At 31.1% G+C, this 23,163-nt stretch overlaps 3 protein-coding genes across 7 annotated transcripts; 2 read left to right on the top strand and 1 right to left on the bottom strand.

The window, feature by feature from the left end:
* Positions 1 to 478: 478 nt before the first annotated feature.
* PPO (phenoloxidase subunit A3) lies at positions 479 to 5,618 on the top strand. Its single transcript, XM_003707059.3, has 9 exons — positions 479 to 751; positions 1,213 to 1,405; positions 1,467 to 1,690; positions 1,787 to 1,989; positions 2,914 to 3,331; positions 3,510 to 3,638; positions 3,849 to 4,173; positions 4,292 to 4,524; positions 4,756 to 5,618. The coding sequence occupies exons 1-9, from the start codon at positions 641 to 643 to the stop codon at positions 4,999 to 5,001; spliced, it is 2,082 nt and encodes a 693-aa protein (XP_003707107.2). The 5' UTR covers positions 479 to 640; the 3' UTR covers positions 5,002 to 5,618.
* A 13,482-nt stretch (positions 5,619 to 19,100) lies between these two features.
* Chchd3 (Coiled-coil-helix-coiled-coil-helix domain containing 3) lies at positions 19,101 to 20,854 on the bottom strand. Of its 2 annotated transcripts, none has more exons than XM_012294134.2 (3): positions 20,624 to 20,854; positions 19,613 to 20,114; positions 19,101 to 19,380 (listed from the first exon to the last, which is right to left on the bottom strand). In XM_012294134.2, the coding sequence occupies exons 2-3, from the start codon at positions 20,016 to 20,018 to the stop codon at positions 19,205 to 19,207; spliced, it is 582 nt and encodes a 193-aa protein (XP_012149524.1). In that variant the 5' UTR covers positions 20,019 to 20,114; positions 20,624 to 20,854; the 3' UTR covers positions 19,101 to 19,204. The 2 variants fall into 2 exon arrangements, with proteins under 2 accessions (XP_012149524.1, XP_003707142.1); XM_003707094.3 differs by lacking the exon at positions 20,624 to 20,854 and adding an exon at positions 20,451 to 20,617.
* Positions 20,855 to 21,019: 165 nt separating this feature from the next.
* Positions 21,020 to 23,065, top strand: LOC105663662 (B-cell receptor-associated protein 31). 4 transcript variants are annotated; one of them, XM_012294137.2, is made up of 3 exons: positions 21,020 to 21,175; positions 22,010 to 22,310; positions 22,367 to 23,065. In XM_012294137.2, exons 2-3 carry the CDS (start codon positions 22,043 to 22,045, stop codon positions 22,816 to 22,818), a joined length of 720 nt encoding a protein of 239 aa, XP_012149527.1. In that variant the 5' UTR covers positions 21,020 to 21,175; positions 22,010 to 22,042; the 3' UTR covers positions 22,819 to 23,065. The 4 variants fall into 4 exon arrangements, with proteins under 4 accessions (XP_012149527.1, XP_076391300.1, XP_012149528.1 ...); XM_076535185.1 differs by having other exon boundaries at positions 21,030 to 21,340; XM_012294138.2 differs by having other exon boundaries at positions 21,055 to 21,340; positions 22,388 to 23,065.
* The last annotated feature ends 98 nt before the right edge of the window (positions 23,066 to 23,163 follow it).

The following is a 23,163-nucleotide window of genomic DNA, read 5'->3' as shown; positions in this document are numbered from 1 at the left end:
CAACTTTAAAACAACGTTTAGCCCTAAATTAAACTAGCCCCAACTTTCAGTCCTTAACTAAATAGGCAATTGTCATTTTTGTTCCAAATTCATTACAAAAAAATAAACAGTTTTAAAACAACTTTTAGTCCTAAACTAAACTAGCCCTAACTTAACTTTCACTCCTTAACTAAATAAACAGACAATTATCATTTTTGTTCCCAATTCATTACAAAAAACTAAACAGGTACCTTGTGCAATATAATTAATATAAAACTAATAAATAGGCATAGATCTAATACGAATATTTTTATAACTATCATTTCTTAATCGCTACTAATTTCCTTCAAAAACAGGAAAAACAATGCTTTAGATGCGGTTGTGGTTCACACGGTATTATCCACAATTACTAACAGTTTTAAATGTATGCGTAGGATTTTGCGGTTGAAGAAGAAATCATATCCTGTCAAGTGCTTATATAAAGCGCGCGTCGATTATAATTTTCAACAGAACGCTATTTAGCGTTCTAATCCAGAAGTATTTCTTTACTTTGTATAAATTCGTAATTCATTGTATTACACAACATCTGTTGTTCGTCGATTCACGATCTTCTTTGGTTTCGTTTATTTTTTTGTCCATCGTTCAATTTAATCAATCAATTATGACGAACGACAAATCTAGTATGCTGTATCTCTTCGATCGGCCATCTGAACCAGTCTATGTACCTAAGGGAGAACAGAAGGTTGCCTTTGATATACCACCTGACTATTTGGTAAGTATGACTTTTAATTTAAAAAGTTTATGTTCAAAAAATTTTTTTAAATTTTAATGTTTAAAAAAATGTTAATGTTTATTTTAATATTTTAAAAATGAATGTTCATTTAATACGTACCATAGAAATTTTTCACTGAATCTAAAAGCACCACGTTTTTCAAAGTTTTAATATTTAAATTTTTCAAGATTTTTTAAGTCCAAAAATCCGAAGTCCTGAAGTACCACTGTCCCAAAAATGAAATTCTCAACTTCAAACTTCTAAAACTTCAAGTCCCAAAATTCCAAGCTCCCGAACTCCTAAGGCGCCAAAATTCAAACCGTGAAATTACATAATTTCAATATTGCTAAATTGAATAGAGTAAAATTAGACAAACAATTTTAATATTATATAAATTATATTAAGTGAAATTATGCAAAAATAAATACTATTACTAATAAGATTTATTTATATTTATTTAGCCTGACAAGTACCGTTCCGTTGCTACTCAAGTGTTCAACCGTTTCGGGGATGATACGCAGTCGAAAATCCCGGTGAAGCAAATTACACTTCCGGATCTCAGCATTCCGATGCAACTCGGACGTCGTCAACCTTTTTCGCTTTTTATACCGGCACATCGTAGAGTGGCTGCTCGTCTTATCGACATTTTCATGGGTTAGTATTTTCTTTTCGCTGTATAACCACCTTGATTACTTATTTATTTTCATATTCACAGGCATGAGAACGTACGAAGATTTCTTGTCAGTCGCAGTTTATTGTCGTGATCGTCTGAATCCTAATATGTTTATCTATGCACTGTCAGTGGCCATGCTTCATCGTCCTGACACGAAAGATTTACCGATACCGCCATTGACTGAAGTGTTTCCGGATAAATATATGGACAGTGGCATTTTCGCTAGGGCTAGGGAAGAAGCTAATCTCGTTCCTTCTGGTTCAAGGGTGTGTAACTCGTTTTGGAACAAATTAATTAAATAGTTGTAACTTTTGTTCATTCGATAGAATTATTGTACGGTAAAATGTTTTTGCAATTTGAAGGTTCCGATCGAAATCCCTCGGGATTACACCGCTTCGGATCTCGATGAAGAACATCGCGTTGCGTACTGGAGAGAAGACATCGGAATCAATCTTCATCACTGGCATTGGCATTTGGTTTATCCGTTTGAAGGAGATGTTAAAATTGTTAGGAAAGACCGACGTGGAGAATTGTTTTATTATATGCACCAACAGATGATGGCTAGGTAAACAATGCAATATAAACAATTATTTACTTATTAACTTGTAAATTAGTTGAAGAATCTGTGGGAGACTGTTGCCACCAAAATTTGTACTTAGAGCCTTTACAGTTGTAGCTGATGTCAAGATGTTATGGTAAATTATATCAGTGGTTATAATGTATTATAACAAATGACATTATGACAAAATTAGTTTTTGACATATTCATATTATCACAACACATATGCACTTATTGAAATGTTCACACTATCATTAAACTAAAGAGAATACTCTTACTTCAATTATTTCTTCATTTTGTGTCACTTGTCTTGATTTTGTATTTATTATGTCAAAGATTCAATGAAGATTTAAATCAGAAGGAATTGATTTTATTTTACAGTTACAAAGCACTTATTATGCTAACATTAAGTATATCTCTTAATCCTTAATTACCATAACTCAGAAAATAATACGCATAACATATTCTCTACTTTTTTAAGTACACTTTCTATGTTTTTAATGTATAAATAGCATTTTGTAAGATATGTTTGTTCATCACTTTTATACATTTGTTAAATGAGGCCTTGCATTAACTCTCATATGGTTGAATTATTTATGTAACGCAGATGCATAATCAGAATCCATTGCAGTGTATAAATATTAACACATTATTTTGATAAAGGCTAACTATGGTTTACTTATATTATAAAAAGTTATTTATTACATTATATATATAATTAAATGAATGGGAGTTAGGTGTGCAAGTCCATTGAATTTACCTTGATGATTAAAGAATAATAAATAATTTTATAGATAACATACCATTATCTAATTTCCAATGAAGCTTTAACTGTAATAAGATAAATCTAATCCTGCCATATTTAAGTTAATTTCATAACACTTTAAAAATCTTAGATGTTAAAGATTAATAATTATTAAAACATCTTCAGATACAATTGTGAACGCCTGTGCAACCAACTTGGACGAGTAAAGAGATTCATCAATTGGCGCGAACCTATTCCTGAAGGATATTTTCCGAAACTGGATTCCCTAGTTGCTAGTCGCACATGGCCATCTCGACCAAGCGGTGCGGTTCTCAAGGACATCAATCGACAGGTGGATGAATTGGACTTCGACATCCAAGATATGGAAAGATGGCGTGATCGAATCTACGAGGCGATCCACACGGGATCTGTAATTAACTCGACAGGCGAAAGAATACCATTGACAGAGAAAACTGGAATTGATGTGCTTGGAAATATAATGGAAGCTAGTATACTGTCGCCTAATCAAAACGTCTATGGGGATCTTCATAACTTTGGTCACGTTGCTATATCCTATTGTCATGATCCAGATCACCGTTATCTAGTAAGCACGAGACTATTAAAAAGATTCTCTTAAGATTACATTTATAATATGCATTATACTTAAGAATAATTTATAATACTATCAAGAAACATAACTGCATTTGTGGATACAAATTTTAGAATTTCATTAGCCAGTATTTGAATAAAAGATTGAATAATTGATTCTATTCTTTTCTCAGGAAAGTTTCGGTATTATGGGCGATTCGGCGACTGCCATGAGGGATCCTGTGTTTTACAGATGGCATGCTTTTGTTGACGACGTTTTCCAGGAACACAAAAACACGTTACCCGTGTACACCGCACAACAGGTAAACTTTGGAAGTTTGGAAGTATGTGAAGATTTGGAAATTTTCAAAATTCAAACAGTTTGATTGTAATCACTTTATTATCAAATTGCATGAGAAACTTTGAAAAGTTAGTTTTGTTAATGAAGTTGTTGCAAATGGCTCTAATCTTATAGCTAAATGCTATACACAGCTTTTGGAACGGGTTATGTAATACTTAATCGCTATTTACAGTTGGACTTCCCAGGTGTTGAAATAGCAGACATCCAATTAGCAACTAATCAACAACGCAACGTTCTAAACACCTTCTGGACCAAGAGTGACGTAGATTTATCGCGTGGACTTGATTTTACTCCACGTGGTCCTGTACTGGCTAGATTCACTCACTTAAATCACGCAGACTTTACATACAGGATTGTCGTTAATAATCGTGACGGTGTACCAAAAAGAGGCACCGTCCGCATTTTCATCGCTCCTAAGAAAGATGAACGTGGATTGCCTTTTACGTTTAGACAACAGAAAAATTTAATGATCGAACTGGACAAATTCCCTGTAATCCGTAAGTATTTATCTAATAAGAAAATTGATAAATTTTTAAGTTATTGAACCTTCAAATCCCTAAATTCATGATTAATACATACTGCAGTATATACTAATAATAAAATGTTAACTTGCAGTGAAACCTGGACAAAATACGATTAATCGTCAATCAACGGAATCCTCGGTAACTATACCCTTCGAAAGAACTTTCCGCAATTTGGACGAAAATAGACCTAGTTCAGAGGGTGCATTAGAACCATTCAATTTCTGTGGATGTGGATGGCCACAACACATGTTGGTACCCAAAGGAAGCAAAGAAGGCTACCAAATGGAACTGTTCGTTATGGTGTCTGATTACACTGGTGATGCTGTAAGTACAGTTTACTTCAACTAAAGTATTCCTCCACTTCTTTGCTTAAAATATTTCTTCACTATTTCACTTCAAATATTTCTCCACTTTTTTTCTTATATATTTCTCCACTCTTAAAATCTGATTAGATGATATATCAAAATAAAAAAATTAAATAATAGTGAATGATTTAATCATTCACTTCTGTATATTCTAAACATAATCAAACCGATTTATTTTAAATGTTAATAGGTGGAGCAAGATGAAGCGAGTGGTTGCAAGGATGCTGTGAGCTACTGTGGATTAAGGGATAAGAAGTATCCCGATGCACGAGCTATGGGATATCCATTTGACCGACAACCGCGTGCAGGTGTTGAAAACTTGGCTCAATTTTTAACCGGAAACATGGCAGTCACGGAAATAACCGTTCGGTTTTCAGACACTGTTGTACCTAGAACTAGATCTAGGAGCACAGGAAACACCTTAACCTTTGATTAAGTGTTTTATTATTCTTTTATGGATTGTTAGATAAACGACGGCATAATATTATATTTATATTATAATGTTACATATTCATCTGACTGAAAGTTGAATTCGTACATTCAAATGTAACTTTGCCCATGATAGAAGTATCTATGAACACAGAATGAAGTTAATAGTACCGGAAGAGTATAAAATATGACGCGATAATAGAAAGTAGAAGCAGATAAACAAAGGCAATCACTCTTTTTTATTTTATTCATTATTTAAGTCAACGACTTTTGTTATATTTAATTAATTATTTAAAGATTTCTCTCAACATAATTTTTTTAATACTGAAATATGAACTTCTTTATGAGTAATAATTAAAATAGTATTTATTTCATTCTTCAAGTATGCAATATGTCAAGAGTATTTCCACATAAAGTTACTTCGAAAATTATTTAAAAATTGAAATCATGACTACACTCATTACAAAATAACTGAATATAGTTTTTTCTTATTTATTGTCTGCAATAGGCTGTGAGTGAATAGTTTACAATCAATAATTTTCAATTTTACTATTACTTTCTAATTTTTTCTTATGCTTTATATTATAGGAATAAGATTATAACAATTATATGCATATGTAAAATACAAAAAAAAATATATTATTAAAGGAAAACTGGTGTGATTATACTTTACATTGAACCATTATAAAATAACAACTCTATTATTATTTAATAATATTAATAATTCCAAGTCGTTTTTCTTAAATAATAAATTCATTTAGTGTTTTAAAAGTTATTGTGCTTTTGTGTTATTTCAAATATAATAATCTCCTATATTCCATCATATTATTCCCATTATATCATATTATATAATTCACGATATATACATATATGTATATTAATAAATAATCATTTTGCAACATATCTGCAAGATTAAGTTAAAAAAAATTAATAAATTTAAATAATTACAACAATAAATTTGTTAATAAACTACCAAAAAATATAAAATTATAAAAAATATGACGTTAGAATAATTATACAGCAACCAATGAGAGTGGCTGCACGCTATTGGTGGATTACATGATGTCTGATTGGCTACTGTACACTAGCAATCACTCTTGCACTTCGATTTGATCTATTGGTCGATTACGTGATGTCTAATTGGCTACTATAAACTACCAATCGCACTTGCACTTGAAGAGGTCGCCGCTGCTCAGTTTTGTTTTGGAAGTCGAGGAGGTCGGATCGGCCCTGTCAACACTTACCGGTACGAGTCAAGGGTTTACTTTACCGATATTGTGCTTGTCCCTGTATTACCTACTGTGCTTTAATAAGTGTTTAGTGTGGTTTAATAAATATTTTTTAATAAATATGCGGGTGTATTAACAAATTTTATGGTGTGATTCAACAAGTGTCAGTGACTTAACCAGTGTGTTACCTGCATGCATATACGGATATATTAGTGTACCTAGTGTGTTATTACTAGTGCTTAATGTGCTTTAATAAATATTTTTTATTAATTATGGGGGTGTATTAACAAATTTTATGGTGTGGTTCTACAAGTGTCAGTGACTTTACTAGTGTGTTTCCTTAAGTGATTGTGCATGTGTATACGAATTTATTACTGTGTTTTATGGTGCGGTTATTTTAATGTTTTATTAATTTTTTACTGTTTTAATGTATTTTGTGGAGTGATTATTTAAGTGCTTTTACAAACTGTTATTGGGTGTTGGTGTACTTTATACAATGATTATTTAAGTGTTTTGGCATAGTGTTACTGGTGGTTTAGTGTATTATGTGGAATGATTATTTAAGTGTTTTGACATATTGTTACTGGTGGTTTAGTGTATTATGTGGAATGATTATTTAAGTGTTTTGACATATTGTTACTGGTGTTTTAATATATTTTATGGAGTGGTTATTTAAATGTTTTAACAAATTACTACCGGTGTTTTAGTGTGTACTATGGAATGGTTATTTAAGTATTTTAACAAATTGTTACTGGTGTTTTAGTGTGTATTATGGAGTGGTTATTTAAATGTTTTGGAATACTTGAATACGTGTTTTAATGTGTTTTACCATGTAGTTATCTATGTGTTTCGGTATAAATTTGCAAACGTTTTAACCTGTGCCATACAATAATTATTCAAGTGCATTGACATATTTTTTCGAATATTTTATAATGTTTCACTGAGTGACTATACGTTTTGATACACGTTTGCAAATTTATTACCAATTTTTGTAATTTAGTTGTATGTAGTTTTGCATGCATGCTTATCAAAGTCACAAAAAGTAATCGAAATGCAAATTAATAGACAGTTACTAAATTGTTGTCCTGCTATGATTACAGAAGGTCACTCTGCCAATCCAATGGTCACTCTACCAATCCAATGGTCAAACTTCCAATCCAATGGTCAACCTGCCAAATCCAAACGTTGCCAAAGCAGTTCAAACCAGTTCGAAGCAGCACGAATCTCTGATGCTTTACCGGTGAAACGATCGCAGTGGCGCAAGTCAGCGATCGGTGAGTCGCATGCTTTACGATTCCTCCGGTTCCCATCATGTCGTAGGACGAATGGTCCGAAGCGACACGGGAACTGGTTGTATTTTATATTTTTGAGCGAGCATAGTGACCACGACTGTACGATCGTGTAAAATTCGTACACACTATTTATTTCATTTATTAGCTCAGGTCAGGATTTTCTTGTACATCGCGTTTTAACTTCTTTACAATTTAAAATTAAAATTAGTACATAGAAGTCGGATGACCCTCCGATTTCACAGTACTTATCGAGTCACTTTCATAAAGTTATCGAATCACTTTCAATTTTTACGTACGCGTGAAAATTTTTTAAATGAATATGTACAAAAAAGTATCGCGAGAAACAGATTTCGATATCAAAGTTATTTACGAATGTTTGAGTCATTTAGAAATGTACTTTGATATCACAAATCTGTTAAAAATGAAACAATCGTATACTTAGATTTTTGCAAAGTGATCTTCCATTTTCCATTTTGAAAGTTTTTTAAAGTTAGAGTCAATTTTTGCTGGAAGACACTTTATTAGCATGTTTCTAATCACGTTTTTTAGCTCAGGATTTTCAGCACACGTGAAGAAAACTGGTAGGTCAAAATACATGTGGCCGTGTTCATTTTTATGCTCTATACTCATGCGCGTGCTTAGATGCTACTCGCATGGGTTAGGGCAGGTGGACACGGTTTAGTTTTAAGATGTTTTGGCGATCGACAAATTGACAGTGAATTATCGACACAAGTTACACGTGTGTGTGTGGTTAGGTCGTGGACCTTGTATCGATTTATTTTTTAAATTTTCCAAAATTCTATTTGAAAATGCATACAAAATGCAAGTCGAGTCATTTGAAAATGCGTACAAAATACAAGTAGTCATTTCAAAGTTATATAAATTGATTAAGTTAGAAAATTGTATAAGTAGTTAAAATTATTACAAGTACATATTGCATTGAATATTCGAAAGAGTAGAAAAATGAAATATGTTCAATGTTCACTGTCGATTGTCGATCGATTTCAGCAAAAAGGTATGAACTTAGAGTGTGAATGTAGTATTGAACTCGGGTGTCGGAGACGTCCCGGGACGTACTCCCTAGGATTAGGCTTTTTTGCACCCGGGTGGTATGTGTGAGAACCGTGGAGTGTGTTTTTGTGAGAGTGGACTTTGCAATTTTTTAAATATAGCGATAGGCAGGCAGGTAGCTTACTTCTGGTGTGAATGAGTTAGTTTTAAGTAGGTAGGGCCAGAGCAAGCTTTCACGTTTCTCTATCCTCCTCTCTCACACGTGAGATGCTTGCATCTGGGGGTTTACGAAAAATCGAGAAGAGAAAAATATTAAATATGAATTTATTTAATATTCTCTTGAACTCGATTGTTCGTTCAGGCCAGGCCTTTTAGTTTGTAAGTCGCAGTCGGGTTCTAGATCCGACTGCAAAAATGAAGTATAAGTGAAGTGAAGTGAAGTGCAGTGAAATAAAATATTCTGCTCGGACATTCTTTTACGAACAGCGCATTCTAAGAATCGCTGGTCGTATTTTTATTTTGAGTAATTATTTTTCTTTGCAAACTAACTTGTATTGCATAAAATTTCGAGTTTGTTATCGATCGAAATAAATGGATAGTGGTGCAATTTTATTTTTGTAAAATTGTTTGCTATCTGTTTATGGAGATTTATAGCGAAATTGAAATTTTATGTGAAAAATAAGAATGTCCGAGTTACCGTAAAAATTCGCGAGTGATTTTTGTGAGGCTTTGCCGAAGAGAGAAGAGGCTATATGCCGAAGAGCCCCGGCAAAAGTTGCCAAAGAAGAGGGGAACTATTAATGAATGTCCATCCTAAGATCTTAGGATGGACAGTCATTCTGTCACTATGCTCGCTATTATTTTCTTGTATTTTACATGTGTTTTTTGAACGATACAAAATGTATCTTCAAGTTTTGCTCGAATTTTTACGAGCATAGCCACTCGCGATTTTATTCGCGATTCGATATTTTTATGCCCTCCCTATTAAATTCCGCGATTAGAGATTTTTGTATAACTTTGCGATTACATTTTGAGACTAGAGATTTGCATACCCCTTTGCGATTCGAGATTTTTATATCCCTTTGCGATTTTATTACGAAATTAGAGATTTTATATACCCTTCGCGATTATATATTGAGATTCGCGATTTTTATATCCCTTCGCGATTTTAATTTCTCCCAATTTTATGTGTTAATTATTTTTCTCTGTTTCAGGAATTGATTTTGTATAAATTGTTTTATTGTTGATTGATTTTAAATTCGTAATTTTCATTGTGTTTCTTGTTTTATTTTATAGATTGTTAATTTAATAAATCTTGTTAATTTTATAGGTTAATAAAGTTTTGTATGTTTCAGATTTTATTTTTTGATAAGTTATGTTATTCTCTCTTCTGAAATCCGCAATTTTCATTGCGTTTTATGTTTTCTGAAATTCTTGTAAGAAATAAAGAAAAGTTTTGCTCCCTCTCCCACCATTTTCTGTGTTAAGAAATTTTTCTATGTTTCAGAATTTAATTTTTGGTAAGCTATGTTCTCTGTTCTGAAATTTCTCTGTTAATAAATTTTTGTTTCTTTCAGAATTTAATTTTTTGGTAAGTTATGTTATTCTCTCTTCTGAAATCCGCAATTTTCATTGCGTTTTGTATTTTTTGAAATTCTTGTATGAAATAAAGAAAAATCTTGCTCCCTCTCCCACCATTTTCTGTGTTAATAAAATTTTGTCTGTTTCAGAATTTAATTTTTGGTAAGCTATGTTCTCTGTTCTGAAATTTCTGTGTTAATAAATTTTTGTTTCTTTCAGAATTTAATTTTTTGGTAAGTTATGTTGTTCTCTCCTCTGAAATCCGCAATTTTCATTGCGTTTTGTGTTTTCTGAAATTCTTGTATGAAATAAAGAAAAATTTTGCTCCTCCTCCCATAATTTTCTATGTTAATAAAATTTTGTCTGTTTCAGAATTCAATTTTAAGTAAGTAATGAAATAATTTATATTTGTCTTAATAAGTTTTGTCTGTTTCCGATTTTTATTTTATATAAGTATTGAAATCATTCATTTTTGTCTTAATTGCTTTTATCTCTTTCAGATCTTTATTTTATGTAACTATTGAAATAATTTACATTTGTCTTAATTACTTTTGTCTGTTGCAGAATGTAATTTTTGGTAAGTTCTGTTCAATGCATTAGTTTTTTAATTCCGAGCTTGTGGGAGGATGGGTGGGCTCGGGCGCAGGTTTTTCGTCACAATATGTGACGAAAAGCCTGCGCACATTGTAAGTGCCTTTCGTTCTAACTTGCACTCATCTTTAACTCAATTTTTTAACTTGTTACATATTAGATTTTAGTAGTAGCCAATCATTTTTATTGTCAATTGCTCGAAACTTAAAAGAAAGTTCTTCCAACTTTCTTCTTTAACCCTTTTCTTTACAAACTTTTATATTATACGAGTGCAATGTTAGAACAAAAGGCACAGTTAGGGCTTTAATATTGTAGTATGCGTGAGTGTGTGAAAATGTGAGTACACGATGCAGGACTTATTTAGCTTAAGAGTTTTTCAGATTCGAAATGATTTTATTTTTTATTTTGAAGATTTCAAGACTACTTTCTATTTTATTCCTTGCTTGGAAGTTTTTAAGTCTTCTCTATTTTATTTCTTGCTTGGAAGTCTTCAAGTTTTCTCTATTTTATTTCTTGCTTGGAAGTTTTCAAGTCTTCTCTATTTTATTCCTTGCTTGGAAGTCTTCAAGTCTTCTCTATTTTATTTCTTGCTTCGAAGTTTTCAAGACTCTTCGTTATTTCATTCCATCTACTGTATTTTTGGTGATTTCAATTTTTCCAAGGTTGCGTTTCGAATAAAGATTGATTTCATTCCTTGTTTTTCAATTTTCTGTCTTTAACTGCATTCGTCTGTTTCAGGTTTAAATTTATGTAAGTAATTTTTAATATTTTATATTTATCTAAATTATTTTTGTATGTTACGGGTTTATATTTTATGTAAGTAAGTTTTAATGATTTATATTTGCCTTAATCACTTTTGTTTGTTTCAGATTTTTATTTTAAGTAAGTAATTTTTAATGTTTCATGTTTATCTAAATTATTTTTGTATGTTTCAGGTTTTTATTTTATGTAAGTAAGTTCTAATGATTTATATTTGCCTTAATCACTTTTGTTTGTTTCAGATTTTTATTTTAAGTAAGTAATTTTTAATGTTTCATGTTTATCTAAATTATTTTTGTATGTTTCAGGTTTTTATTTTATGTAAGTAAGTTCTAATGATTTATATTTGCCTTAATCACTTTTGTTTGTTTCAGATTTTTATTTTAAGTAAGTAATTTTTAATGTTTCATGTTTGTCTAAATTATTTTTGTATGTTTCAGGTTTTTATTTTATGTAAGTAAGTTCTAATGATTTATATTTGCCTTAATCACTTTTGTTTGTTTCAGATTTTTATTTTAAGTAAGTAATTTTTAATGTTTCATGTTTATCTAAATTATTTTTGTATGTTTCAGGTTTTTATTTTATGTAAGTAAGTTCTAATGATTTATATTTGCCTTAATCACTTTTGTTTGTTTCAGATTTTTATTTTAAGTAAGTAATTTTTAATGTTTCATGTTTGTCTAAATTATTTTTGTATGTTTCAGGTTTTTATTTTATGTAAGTAAGTTTTAATGATTTATATTTGTCTTAATCACTTTTGTTTGTTTCAGATTTTTATTTTAAGTAAGTAATTTTTAATGTTTCATGTTTATCTAAATTATTTTTGTATGTTTCAGGTTTTTATTTTATGTAAGTAAGTTCTAATGATTTATATTTGCCTTAATCACTTTTGTTTGTTTCAGATTTTTATTTTAAGTAAGTAATTTTTAATGTTTCATGTTTATCTAAATTATTTTTGTATGTTTCAGGTTTTTATTTTATGTAAGTAAGTTCTAATGATTTATATTTGCCTTAATCACTTTTGTTTGTTTCAGATTTTTATTTTAAGTAAGTAATTTTTAATGTTTCATGTTTGTCTAAATTATTTTTGTATGTTTCAGGTTTTTATTTTATGTAAGTAAGTTTTAATGATTTATATTTGTCTTAATCACTTTTGTTTGTTTCAGATTTTTATTTTAAGTAAGTAATTTTTAATGTTTCATGTTTATCTAAATTATTTTTGTATGTTTCAGGTTTTTATTTTATGTAAGTAAGTTCTAATGATTTATATTTGCCTTAATCACTTTTGTTTGTTTCAGATTTTTATTTTAAGTAAGTAATTTTTAATGTTTCATGTTTATCTAAATTATTTTTGTATGTTTCAGGTTTTTATTTTATGTAAGTAAGTTCTAATGATTTATATTTGCCTTAATCACTTTTGTTTGTTTCAGATTTTTATTTTAAGTAAGTAATTTTTAATGTTTCATGTTTGTCTAAATTATTTTTGTATGTTTCAGGTTTTTATTTTATGTAAGTAAGTTTTAATGATTTATATTTGTCTTAATCACTTTTGTTTGTTTCAGATTTTTATTTTAAGTAAGTGATTTTTAATGTTTCATGTTTGTCTAATTATTTTTGTATGTTGCAGGTTTTTATTTTATGTAAGTTAGTTTTAATGATTTATATTTGCCTTAAACAGTTTTGTCTGTTTCAGATTTTTATTTCAAGTAAGTAATTTATTTTCTGTCTTAATAAATGTTTGTCTGTTTCAGGAATTTATTTAAAGTATGTAATTTATTTTCTATGTTAATAACTATTTGTCTGTTTCAGAAATTTATTTTAAGTAAGTAATTTATTTTCCTTGTTAATAAATATTTATTTGTTTCAGATTTTTATTTCAAGTAAGTAATTTATTTTTTGTCTTAATAAATGTTTGTCTATTTCAGGAATTTATTTAAAGTATGTAATTTATTTTCTATGTTAATAACTATTTGTCTGTTTCAGAAATTTATTTTAAGTAAGTAATTTATTTTCTTTGTTAATAAATATTTATTTGCTTCAGATTTTTATTTCAAGTAAGTAATTTATTTTCTGTCTTAATAAATGTTTCTATGTTTCACGTTTTTATTTTAATAATTTGGTTTATCTTAATTTCGTTCAGATATTTCAGATTCTTATTTCAATTAAGTAATGAAATGTTTCATTTTTATGTTACAGGTTTTGATTGTAAGTAATTGAGTCCTTCCCTAACATACTGTATTTTATTTACGCATTTTTATCAAGTCGACTCGAATTTTATTTCCCTTTTACTCCGAAAATGTTAATATGAATTTTGCATGTTAGCATGAATTCTGCATGCCCAAAATTATAACCTTACTAATCTTGCATTTGCTTCCCTATTTCCTCTTTTTATTGTTACACCTAATTATTCTATAGCTAATGAAGAGGTCATCATTGAAGACTTCCTTCGAGGAATTTCATCAACTTATGCGCTAATTTTAAGTTTACTTTGAGTTAATTTTAAGTTGCGTCTATTGTAACATATTGTAGTATGAATGAGTAAATGTGTGAGATGCGTATACGCGAAGATTGAAGACATCAATCATCGAGGGGTCATCGAGGGATGCGTGCGTTAGTTTTAAGTTAATTTTATGCGTGCGTTAGTTTTAAGTGTATGCTTGTGGGCAGGGCGGGTGGGTCCCTGTAAGTGCCTCTTATTCTAACTTGCACTCATCTTCTCAATTCTCAAACTTTGTACGCGTTAGCTTGTAGTATACTCAGTTATTTTTTGTCAATCGTTCCGAGCCCAAGTGGATCATTGGGGGTTCATAGCGCTGTGAACACGCGGCAGAGGTGAGCTGCAAGTGCTGGTGTAGCGCCAGGGACACATCTCTGCGGGGCCGATCGATCGATGAACCATCTCGATCTGCCGCCTCACGGCAGGGGTCTCCTCTCTGCGGTCAGACTTGCTTTAAACGCAAGCGGGGAGAAATGGGAGACCCTCCGCGGATGTGTCACTCGTTCTTACCAGTATTTTCGGTTCATCTCTGTCTCGTGGTTCACGTAAGCCACTATGGACTACCCTTTGACCCATGGAAGGCGAGGTTCACTTGGCGAAAAATACTGATCCCCTTTTTTCACAGAAAGTTCTTCTAACTTTCTTTTCTTTTAGTAGAAAGTTCTTCTAACTTTCTTTTCTTCCCCTTTGCTTTTTGACTTCGTCATAGATTATTTGAGTGCAATATTAGAATAAGAGGTACCCTGAGTTAAGCGTGTGTGTGTGATCCCATGGGATTAGTATTAAGTTAATGTATGCGTGCGTGCGTGATACAAGTTCTTTGCAAATTTGTGGTAAAGAACTTGTATGCGAGCCTATGAGCTAAGTAGAGTCAGAACTCATTTACCCTTCCGATAAATGAGCGATTTGCAAATGGAGGGTGGTAGGGATTTGGAGTTAGGGTGGGTCACTAACGTAGCCACCTCCACGTGGTGTGACCCGGTAATCGATGTCGTTTTCTAAATATTTTTCACGAAATTATCTGTAGAAAACGATATCGAGCTGAGAGCTACGATTATAACTTGTCAATTTCATATCTAAGTTACAATAATTCCGAGCTGTGGGAGGAAGGGTGGGCTCGGGCGCAGGTTTTTCGTCACAACACGTGGCGAAAAACTTGCGCAAATTGTGCCTTTTGTTCTAATTTGCATTCATTTCTACAGTTTTTTAACTTGTTACATATTAGATTGTAGTATTAGCCTATCGTTTTTATTGTCAATTGCTCGAAACTTAAAAGAAAGTTCTTCCAACTTTCTTCTTTACCTCTTCTCTCTACAAAGTTTTAAATTATACAAGTGCAATTTTAGAACAAAAGGCACATTTAGGGCTTAATCATTTTTGTATGTTTCAGGTTTTAATTTTATGTGGTTAATTTATTTATTCATACGTGTCTTATTTGTATTTGTATGTTTCAGGGTTCTACTTTAACGATTCCTGTCTGTTTTAATTTCATTGATACGTTTCATGTTTTGATGTTAATAATTCTTGTTTGTCTTAATTTCACTCAGATGTTTCAGGTTTTTATTTTAACTAGATAATCTTGCATTTCCTTTTCTGTTTCCTTTTTCATTGTCACACCTATTTATTTTACAGGTAATGAATAGTTCATCATTGAAGACATCGATCATCGAGGGATCATCGAGGGATGCGTGCGCTAGTTTTAAGTTAATTGTATGCGTGCATTATTTTTAAGTTAATTGTAATCGTGTGGGAAGGGTGGGTGGGTCCCTGTAAGTACCTCTACTTCCAACTTGCACTGATCTTCTCAATTCTCAATGTTTGTACGCGTTAGTTTGTAGCATACCCACTTATTTTTTGTCAATCGTTCTGAGCCCAAGTGGATCATTGGGGGTTCATAGCGCTGTGAACACGCGGTAGAGGTGAGCTGCAAGTGCCGGTGTAGCGCGAGTGATATTCTTTGCCCGGCGGGGCGGATCGGGGTTGGCACCTCTCATACTCTGATGTGCCTCCCCGACCCGCCGCCATTCTGCCAAGGGGCATCACGGTCTGGGTATCCTCTCTGTAGTAAGACGCGAAAGCGCTGGGGGAAATGGGAACCCTCCGCCAATAGGGGTGTATCACTCGTTCTTGCCAAAGGTATCTTCGGTTCATCTTTGCCATCGTGGTTCACGTAAGCCACTGTGGACTACCCTTTGACCCATGGAAAGCGAGGTTCACTTGGCGAAAAATAATGGTCCCCTTTTTTGACAGAAAGTTCTTCTAACTTTCTTTTCTTTTAGTGGAAAGTTCTTCTAACTTTCCTCTCTTTTAGTAGAAAGTTCTTCTAACTTTCTTTTTCGCCCCTTTGCTTTTTTTATTTCGTCATAGATTATAAGAGTGCAAGCTTAGAAGTAGAGGTACCCTGCGGCGTATAGAATAAGTTAAGCGTATGCGTAGGATCCTATGCAATTTGTATTAAGTTAATGTATGTGTGCGTGTGTGTGTGTGATACAAGCTCTTTACTGGATTGTGGTAAAGAACTTGTATATGCGAGCCTATGACCTAAGTAGAGTCAGAACTCATTTATCCTTCTGATAAATGAGGTTGCATTTGGAGGGTGGAAGGGATTTGGAGTTAGGGTGGGTCGCTGTCGTAGCCACCTCCACGTGGTGTGACCTGGTAATTGGTATAGTTCTCTGAAGGCTTTAAAAAATCTGAAAGAGAACTATACCGAGCTAAGAGCTACGAGTAGAATTTAATTTAGAATTGGAATTTAGAATTTAAGAGCTACGATTGTAATTTTTACATGAGCTGCCTATGTCAATTCTACTGCGCATGCAAAGTGCAATATTTCGGCACTTTGGTGACGTAGTATGGTCCCTGAGGCATTTAGAAACAAATTTCTATTAGGGTTTGATGCGTTTTGGTGCCTAATAAAGCCAGAAAATCAATTTTTGTCAAATTCGGTCCAAACCGGTACAGGTGGCGCCATCTAGCGGCGAGCGGCGGAACTACGAAAAACTAAAATCTCGATTTTCTCGAAAATTAGGGACTTTTCCGAAATTCTGAGATATACAAATTGTTCCTTGTCGCCTACGGAATCGAACGAATCTAATTATAGCCAGCTAGGACCATTATTAAAGAAAATAGAAAAATAGCCCATTTCATGGACTAAAAAATTGGCGTCCATCTAGCGGTGAAAGTTGGAACTACAAAAATATCAAAATGCGATTTTCTCGAAAATTAGCGAACTTTGAGTACTTCTGAGGATCAGAAAGCGCTATATGATCGCATTAGAACCAAAATAAAGCAATATAAATTTCCTGAAAGCTTTAATAAAGAAAATAAAAAAAATGTCATTTCATGGAGAAAATTTGTGGCGCCATCTAGCGGCGAAACTGCGAAATAAACCGAAAAACTGTATGTCCGAACACGCGTTAAGGGGTCAAATAAAAATTGATTTTCTGGGCTTAATAGGCAATAAAATGAATAACTTATTTGACAAAAATTGCTTTAAAATGTCTACAGAAGCATACTGCGTCGTCAAAGTTGCGAAATAATACTTTTTATATTTTTCTTTAACGCGTGTACGGGTATACGTTTTTTTAGTTTAGTTAGCAATTTCGCCGCTAGATGGCGCCACAAATTTTCTCCATGAATTGACATTTTTTTTATTTTCTTTATTAAAGCCTTTAGGAAGCTTTTATTACATTATTTTGCTTCTAATGCGATCACATAACACTTTCTGAGTCTCAGAAGTGCTCAAAGTTCGCTAATTTTCGAGAAAATCACATTTTTATATTTTTGTAGTTCCAACTTTCACCGCTAGATGGACGCCAATTTCTTAGTCCATGAAATGGGCTATTTTTCTATTTTCTTTAATAATGGTCCTAGCCGAATCTATAATTAGATTCGTTCGATTCCGTAAGCGACAAGGAACAATTTGTATATCTCAGAATTTCGGAAAAGTCCCTAATTTTCGAGAAAATCGAGATTTTAGTTTTTCGTAGTTCCGCCGCTCGCCGCTAGATGGCGCCACCTGCACCGTTTTGGACCGAATTCGACAAAAATTTATTTTCTGGCTTTATTACGCATCAAAACGCATCAAACCCTAATAGAAATTTGTTTATAAATGCCTCAGGGACCATACTACGTCACCAAAGTGCCGAAATATTCATTTTTTTATTTTCCTTATATGTGTGTTCGGACCCTCATTTTTTAGGTTTAGTTCAGCCGTTTCGCCGCTAGATGGACACCAATGGTTTAGTCCATAAAGTGCACTATTTGTATATGCTATACTTTGTAGTTTTATATCTTTTCTTATTCTGTCAATAGAATTTTATATTTGTATTTAATAAAGACACACATATAAGTCCGTTTTGGATCTGAAGTGTATTTTAGTAAAACAAAGATTGCACTATTTGTAACGGTTCGCTACTGCGCATGTGGTCAAAATTCAAAATTGACCGTTAATTTCCAGTTAATTTCCAAATTTTTTCACCCCTTAAACCTGGACAACTCAAGTTAGTCTGGATATGTCCAAGAATATTTTTTGAACGAAGATATATGTATAAAACTGTATATTTATCCGGAAATAATGTTTTTAAAATGTATGTGTTGAATATCTAACGGTGGGTGTTTTGCAATATACCCAATAACGAAAATTCCAAGCGCGAGCAAATTCAATTTTTACATTGAAGTCTATGAGGATCAGTTTTTTCGGTGCTTATTCCTCCGTGGCAAGTCCGATTTAAAATTTTTTTTCTATGCTATCTGGATGTACATACGCATGTGTATGCAAAATTTGATGAGAATTGGTTGAGTGGTGCAAAAGAAAAACGCGGACAAAGAAGTTGCAAAGTCAAGTATAAGAGCTTCGCTCGCTTTCGGCTCGCTCGCTTTCGGCTCGCTCGCTCAATAATTAAATAAAATTATTCTAAAATTAGTATTGTATTTAATAATAAATAAAATGCATTCAAGAAAACAATTAATAAATATTTTGTTTCATAAATCTAGAACGAAAATAAACATGCATAATTTTTATACAAATACATGTTAATTATAAATATATGTTAAGCAAATGGTTTTCATGTACATCAGTTGTAAAATATTACGAACTTTTAATTTACAATAAACAGCACTGTAATGTAAAAATAAATAGTCAAAATTTTATTAAGCACTAGATAATTTATTTTCAATGACTAAATTTGTTTGCTTAAAGAACATTAAATTTAATTGAACACTAGCAGTATTGTTGGATATTAAAATATATTAACAACGTGCAGAAATCACACGTGCACGACGTTCATCCACACAAGAAGAAAATTCTTCAACTAAATCGGAACACTTCAAAATTTCTTTCGGATGATCTTGATAACATTTGAGTACTTTTTCTGAACTGTTCTGGCATGGTTGTACAGTATCTTCAATATTTGGTTTTTTACCATCTGTAAAAGGTAACATTATCTGTCTATATTGCATATATGTATATATAAAAAATCATAAACTAATTGAACACATTTTATAAAAATGGTTAATTTTGTAACTCTTAAGTATTAATTAATTTTATACACTACTTTCAAGCCATAAATAATCAACCTTAAGAGAAGTTGAAAAGTTATAAATAATAACAAATTAAGTTTTAGATATAAATAACTAGTTATATTATGTTAAACATACCATTTGCTTTTAATTCATTTACTGCTCTTTTATATTCTAGATTTATAATATTATTAATCTTTGCATGCTTTTGCTGCAAATTCTCCAAGCGTTTTTGCCAATATTTTTCTTGGTTACGCAGTTCCTGTTCTTTTTGTTGCTGCATTTTAAGGGCAGTTATTGTTAATTGTGGATAAGGGACGGCGTATCCAGAGGTGACTGCTGTATCACCACTTTGAGAATACTGTGGAGATACATTTTCGCTAGGAGATGGTGTCTTAACAGTACTAGGTCTTACTTCATTCCCAATTTCACTTTTTTCATTAACTTTTTGAATTAATCGTTCTACAACTGATTCTGATATTCCTACAACACCTATTTCTTCATTATTTATAGTAAGTTTACGAGTGCTTTGTACAGAACCCATTTCAATGATTTATATTTAATTTCAAATAAATCAAAATTGTTCATATACTACTTTTCACTTTAAATAACCAACAATTAAATATGTAAAACTGCTTGCCTGCAAAATATATTAAAAAATTATGGAAAAGATAATATTACACAAAATTATTTGCATGTATAATATAATATATTATGTATTAATATTTAATTCTGTTAGAAACAAATCAAATTCAATGACAGTATTTTATGTTCTTAAAATAGTATTGTTTACTATTACATAACCTTAATCATCGGTTTTCGTCAAAGAACAAATATATCATTAACATTACTTTTCCAGTTATTTATACTTTTATCATTTACAAAAATGACATATATGACATGCATAAACGGTTTGACATTTTCTGTTTTGAACATACAAAATTATTATAACAATTTTAATATAATATTTACATACCAATTTTTAGATGTACTAATTTAGCTGTTACCAACATAGCAATCGGTTTACTCTATTTACTGCCGTCAATACATGTTATCATTTATGAATATAAATTTTTCAAATAAAAAATGAGTTGATTCTAATATTCCAACAATTATAAGACTGTAATTATTCTGAACATTTTTACATACCTATCACAGACTGTTCCAATCACATTTTAGACTATAGAATGTCATACTATTATTTTCATACTAAAATTCAGCGCAGTAAATAGAAGGAAGAGAGATACGCTTCAGATAATAGGGACACACTGTATATGTATATCCAATTTCGCTTGGTTCAGTAAATTTTTGCTTCTTACAAGCAATAATAATAGGTGAAAGCTGAGAGCTTTCTAGTTGCCACTATAGATATACGGCATAATAAACCTCATAATTTATTATTATTATTGAACAGATCTCTTCTATCCCACCTTACAAAAATAAATTTTTACAGGGAAAGGATACTCATCTACGTTTATTTATTCATTATATAGATATATTGGTATAAATAATTTTATTAAAAGCTGAACTGTTATTGAATAAGTAAGAATTATTTTTTATTGCTTTTTGTATGCCAATACTACTATACAAACAAAAAATATACATGCGGATATAAAAAAATTCAATCGCATCAAGTCCATTTTTTATAACTTAGTGAACACGTCACTAAATTTGCGAAAAAGTTGCCGAAAGTTGTCAAAGGTACTTATGAAGCTTATAATTAAACGTTGCGAATATTCTTGGACTTATTCACCTGAAATGAAAATCTAATTCTGACGTCATTAAATGAGGTTTATTTATATAATTTCTGAGGTTACATGTACTTTGAACTGAACGTTGTCTACATACGTCTCATACCATTTACCGGTGCGTATTTTTACCGTTTCATTTTATTTTTAGTACAGTCATATAGCTTTTAGTTTAAACAAACGATTTAATTAAAATAATTCTGGAGTTAATGAGTTTAGTACTTTTTTCGCATAAAACATTCGCATATTATTAATTATTGTTTCTTTTAGAAATCATATCTTTATTATAATAATTTTTTATTTAATTCCGATATAATAGGAATTTGTATTATTAAACAATTATTAGAATAGTGAAATTGCAATAATTAAGCACATTCTAAATTGTAATAAATATTTTAGAAATTTGTGCTTGTTCATAGTGCTTATTACATGCAATTTGTTTTTTTATTGCATATGACATTTAGAAATGTAATGCCTTAATTTTATGAAAATTATTGTTTTAAAAATAAAAGATTAGATAAGACTTTTGTTGAAATGATAAGATATCCGTATATAGGTTAAACTGAAATAATGTTAAATTTGTATTGGAGTTTATATTACATTTATTAAATTTATATTAATATTATAAATGCTATTTTCTATAAATATATGCATTAAATTTAATGTTAAAGCATCTATAATCTCTTTAAAATATTAAGGTTTTATTATATTTGCTACTAATATTGCATGTATATGTCATTTTTAATTTATTATGTGAGGTTATAATTAATTGTTTTATGTGTTTCAGATATTTGCATAAGTTAAAAAGAAAGTAGGAAATATGAGTCTACAGTGGACATTGATCGCTGGCTTTCTTTACGCTGAAATTGTTGTAGTCTTACTATTAGTATTACCAATATTTTCTCCTACCAGATGGCAAAAGCTCTTTAAATCTCGATTTCTGCAGAGTTTAAGCAATCGAGCATCTTTTTATTTCTTAATATTACTTGCAATACTAGTTCTATTTTTATTAGATGCTATTAGAGAGATGCGAAAATATTCTTCGCCTGAACATTCAGATCATGGCCACTTAGATGCTGAAATGCAGGGTATGTACTAGATTTGACTAAATATTGTGTTCTAATTATTCTAATAAATTTTTTAGATTTATCACTATTTTTTGTAGGTAATATGAGATTATTCAGAGCACAAAGAAACTTTTATATATCTGGCTTTGCATTGTTTTTAAGTCTTGTCATACGTCGTCTTGTAACCCTAATTTCTACTCAAGCTACACTATTAGCGCAAAGTGCAGCAGCTATGCGACAAGCTCAATCTGCAACTACAACGGCAAAAAGTTTATTATCTCAGAAAACAACTGGAGAAAGTGCACAGAATGATTCTAATGAAGCACATGATAAAGTACTATCAGACCTGAAAAATCAAATTAAGGAATTACAAGTAAAAAATCAAGATTTAGAAAATCAGCTTACAAAGGAGAAGAAAGATAAAGAAGCATTAAAATCGCAAGCTGAGTCCCTTGCAAAGGAGTATGATCGTTTAAGCGATGAACATGGTAAATTGGTTCACTCAGATGGTGATAAAAAAAGTGATTAAGTTATATTTTTTCCTTTTTTGTTATTTTTTTATTTTGTTTTCTTAATTATTTTATAATTTGTAATCCCAATATTTTGTTTGATATTTTATATTATATGAAGTTAAAGTTCTACAAAAATTCATGTAACGTAGACAATAAGTTATGTAATAGAGTATTTATCAAGAGTATCTCTATGATTAAGATACAGATATGATTAAGATAAGTTTGTATTTTATAAATATTTAAATATATGAAATTAATATTGTATTTTTGAAAATATTGTTATGCTACTGCAGTAATTAACGGATGCACCTATAATATTGGTTGAAATGATATAAATTATATGTAAGTAATTTTGTTTATTT

The sequence above is a fragment of the Megachile rotundata genome, chromosome 8 (assembly GCF_050947335.1).
Source record: "Megachile rotundata isolate GNS110a chromosome 8, iyMegRotu1, whole genome shotgun sequence".
Classification (NCBI taxonomy): domain Eukaryota; kingdom Metazoa; phylum Arthropoda; class Insecta; order Hymenoptera; family Megachilidae; genus Megachile; species Megachile rotundata.
The sequence above is the reverse complement of the archived record's forward strand: the minus strand, read 5'-3'. Positions and strand labels throughout refer to the sequence as shown.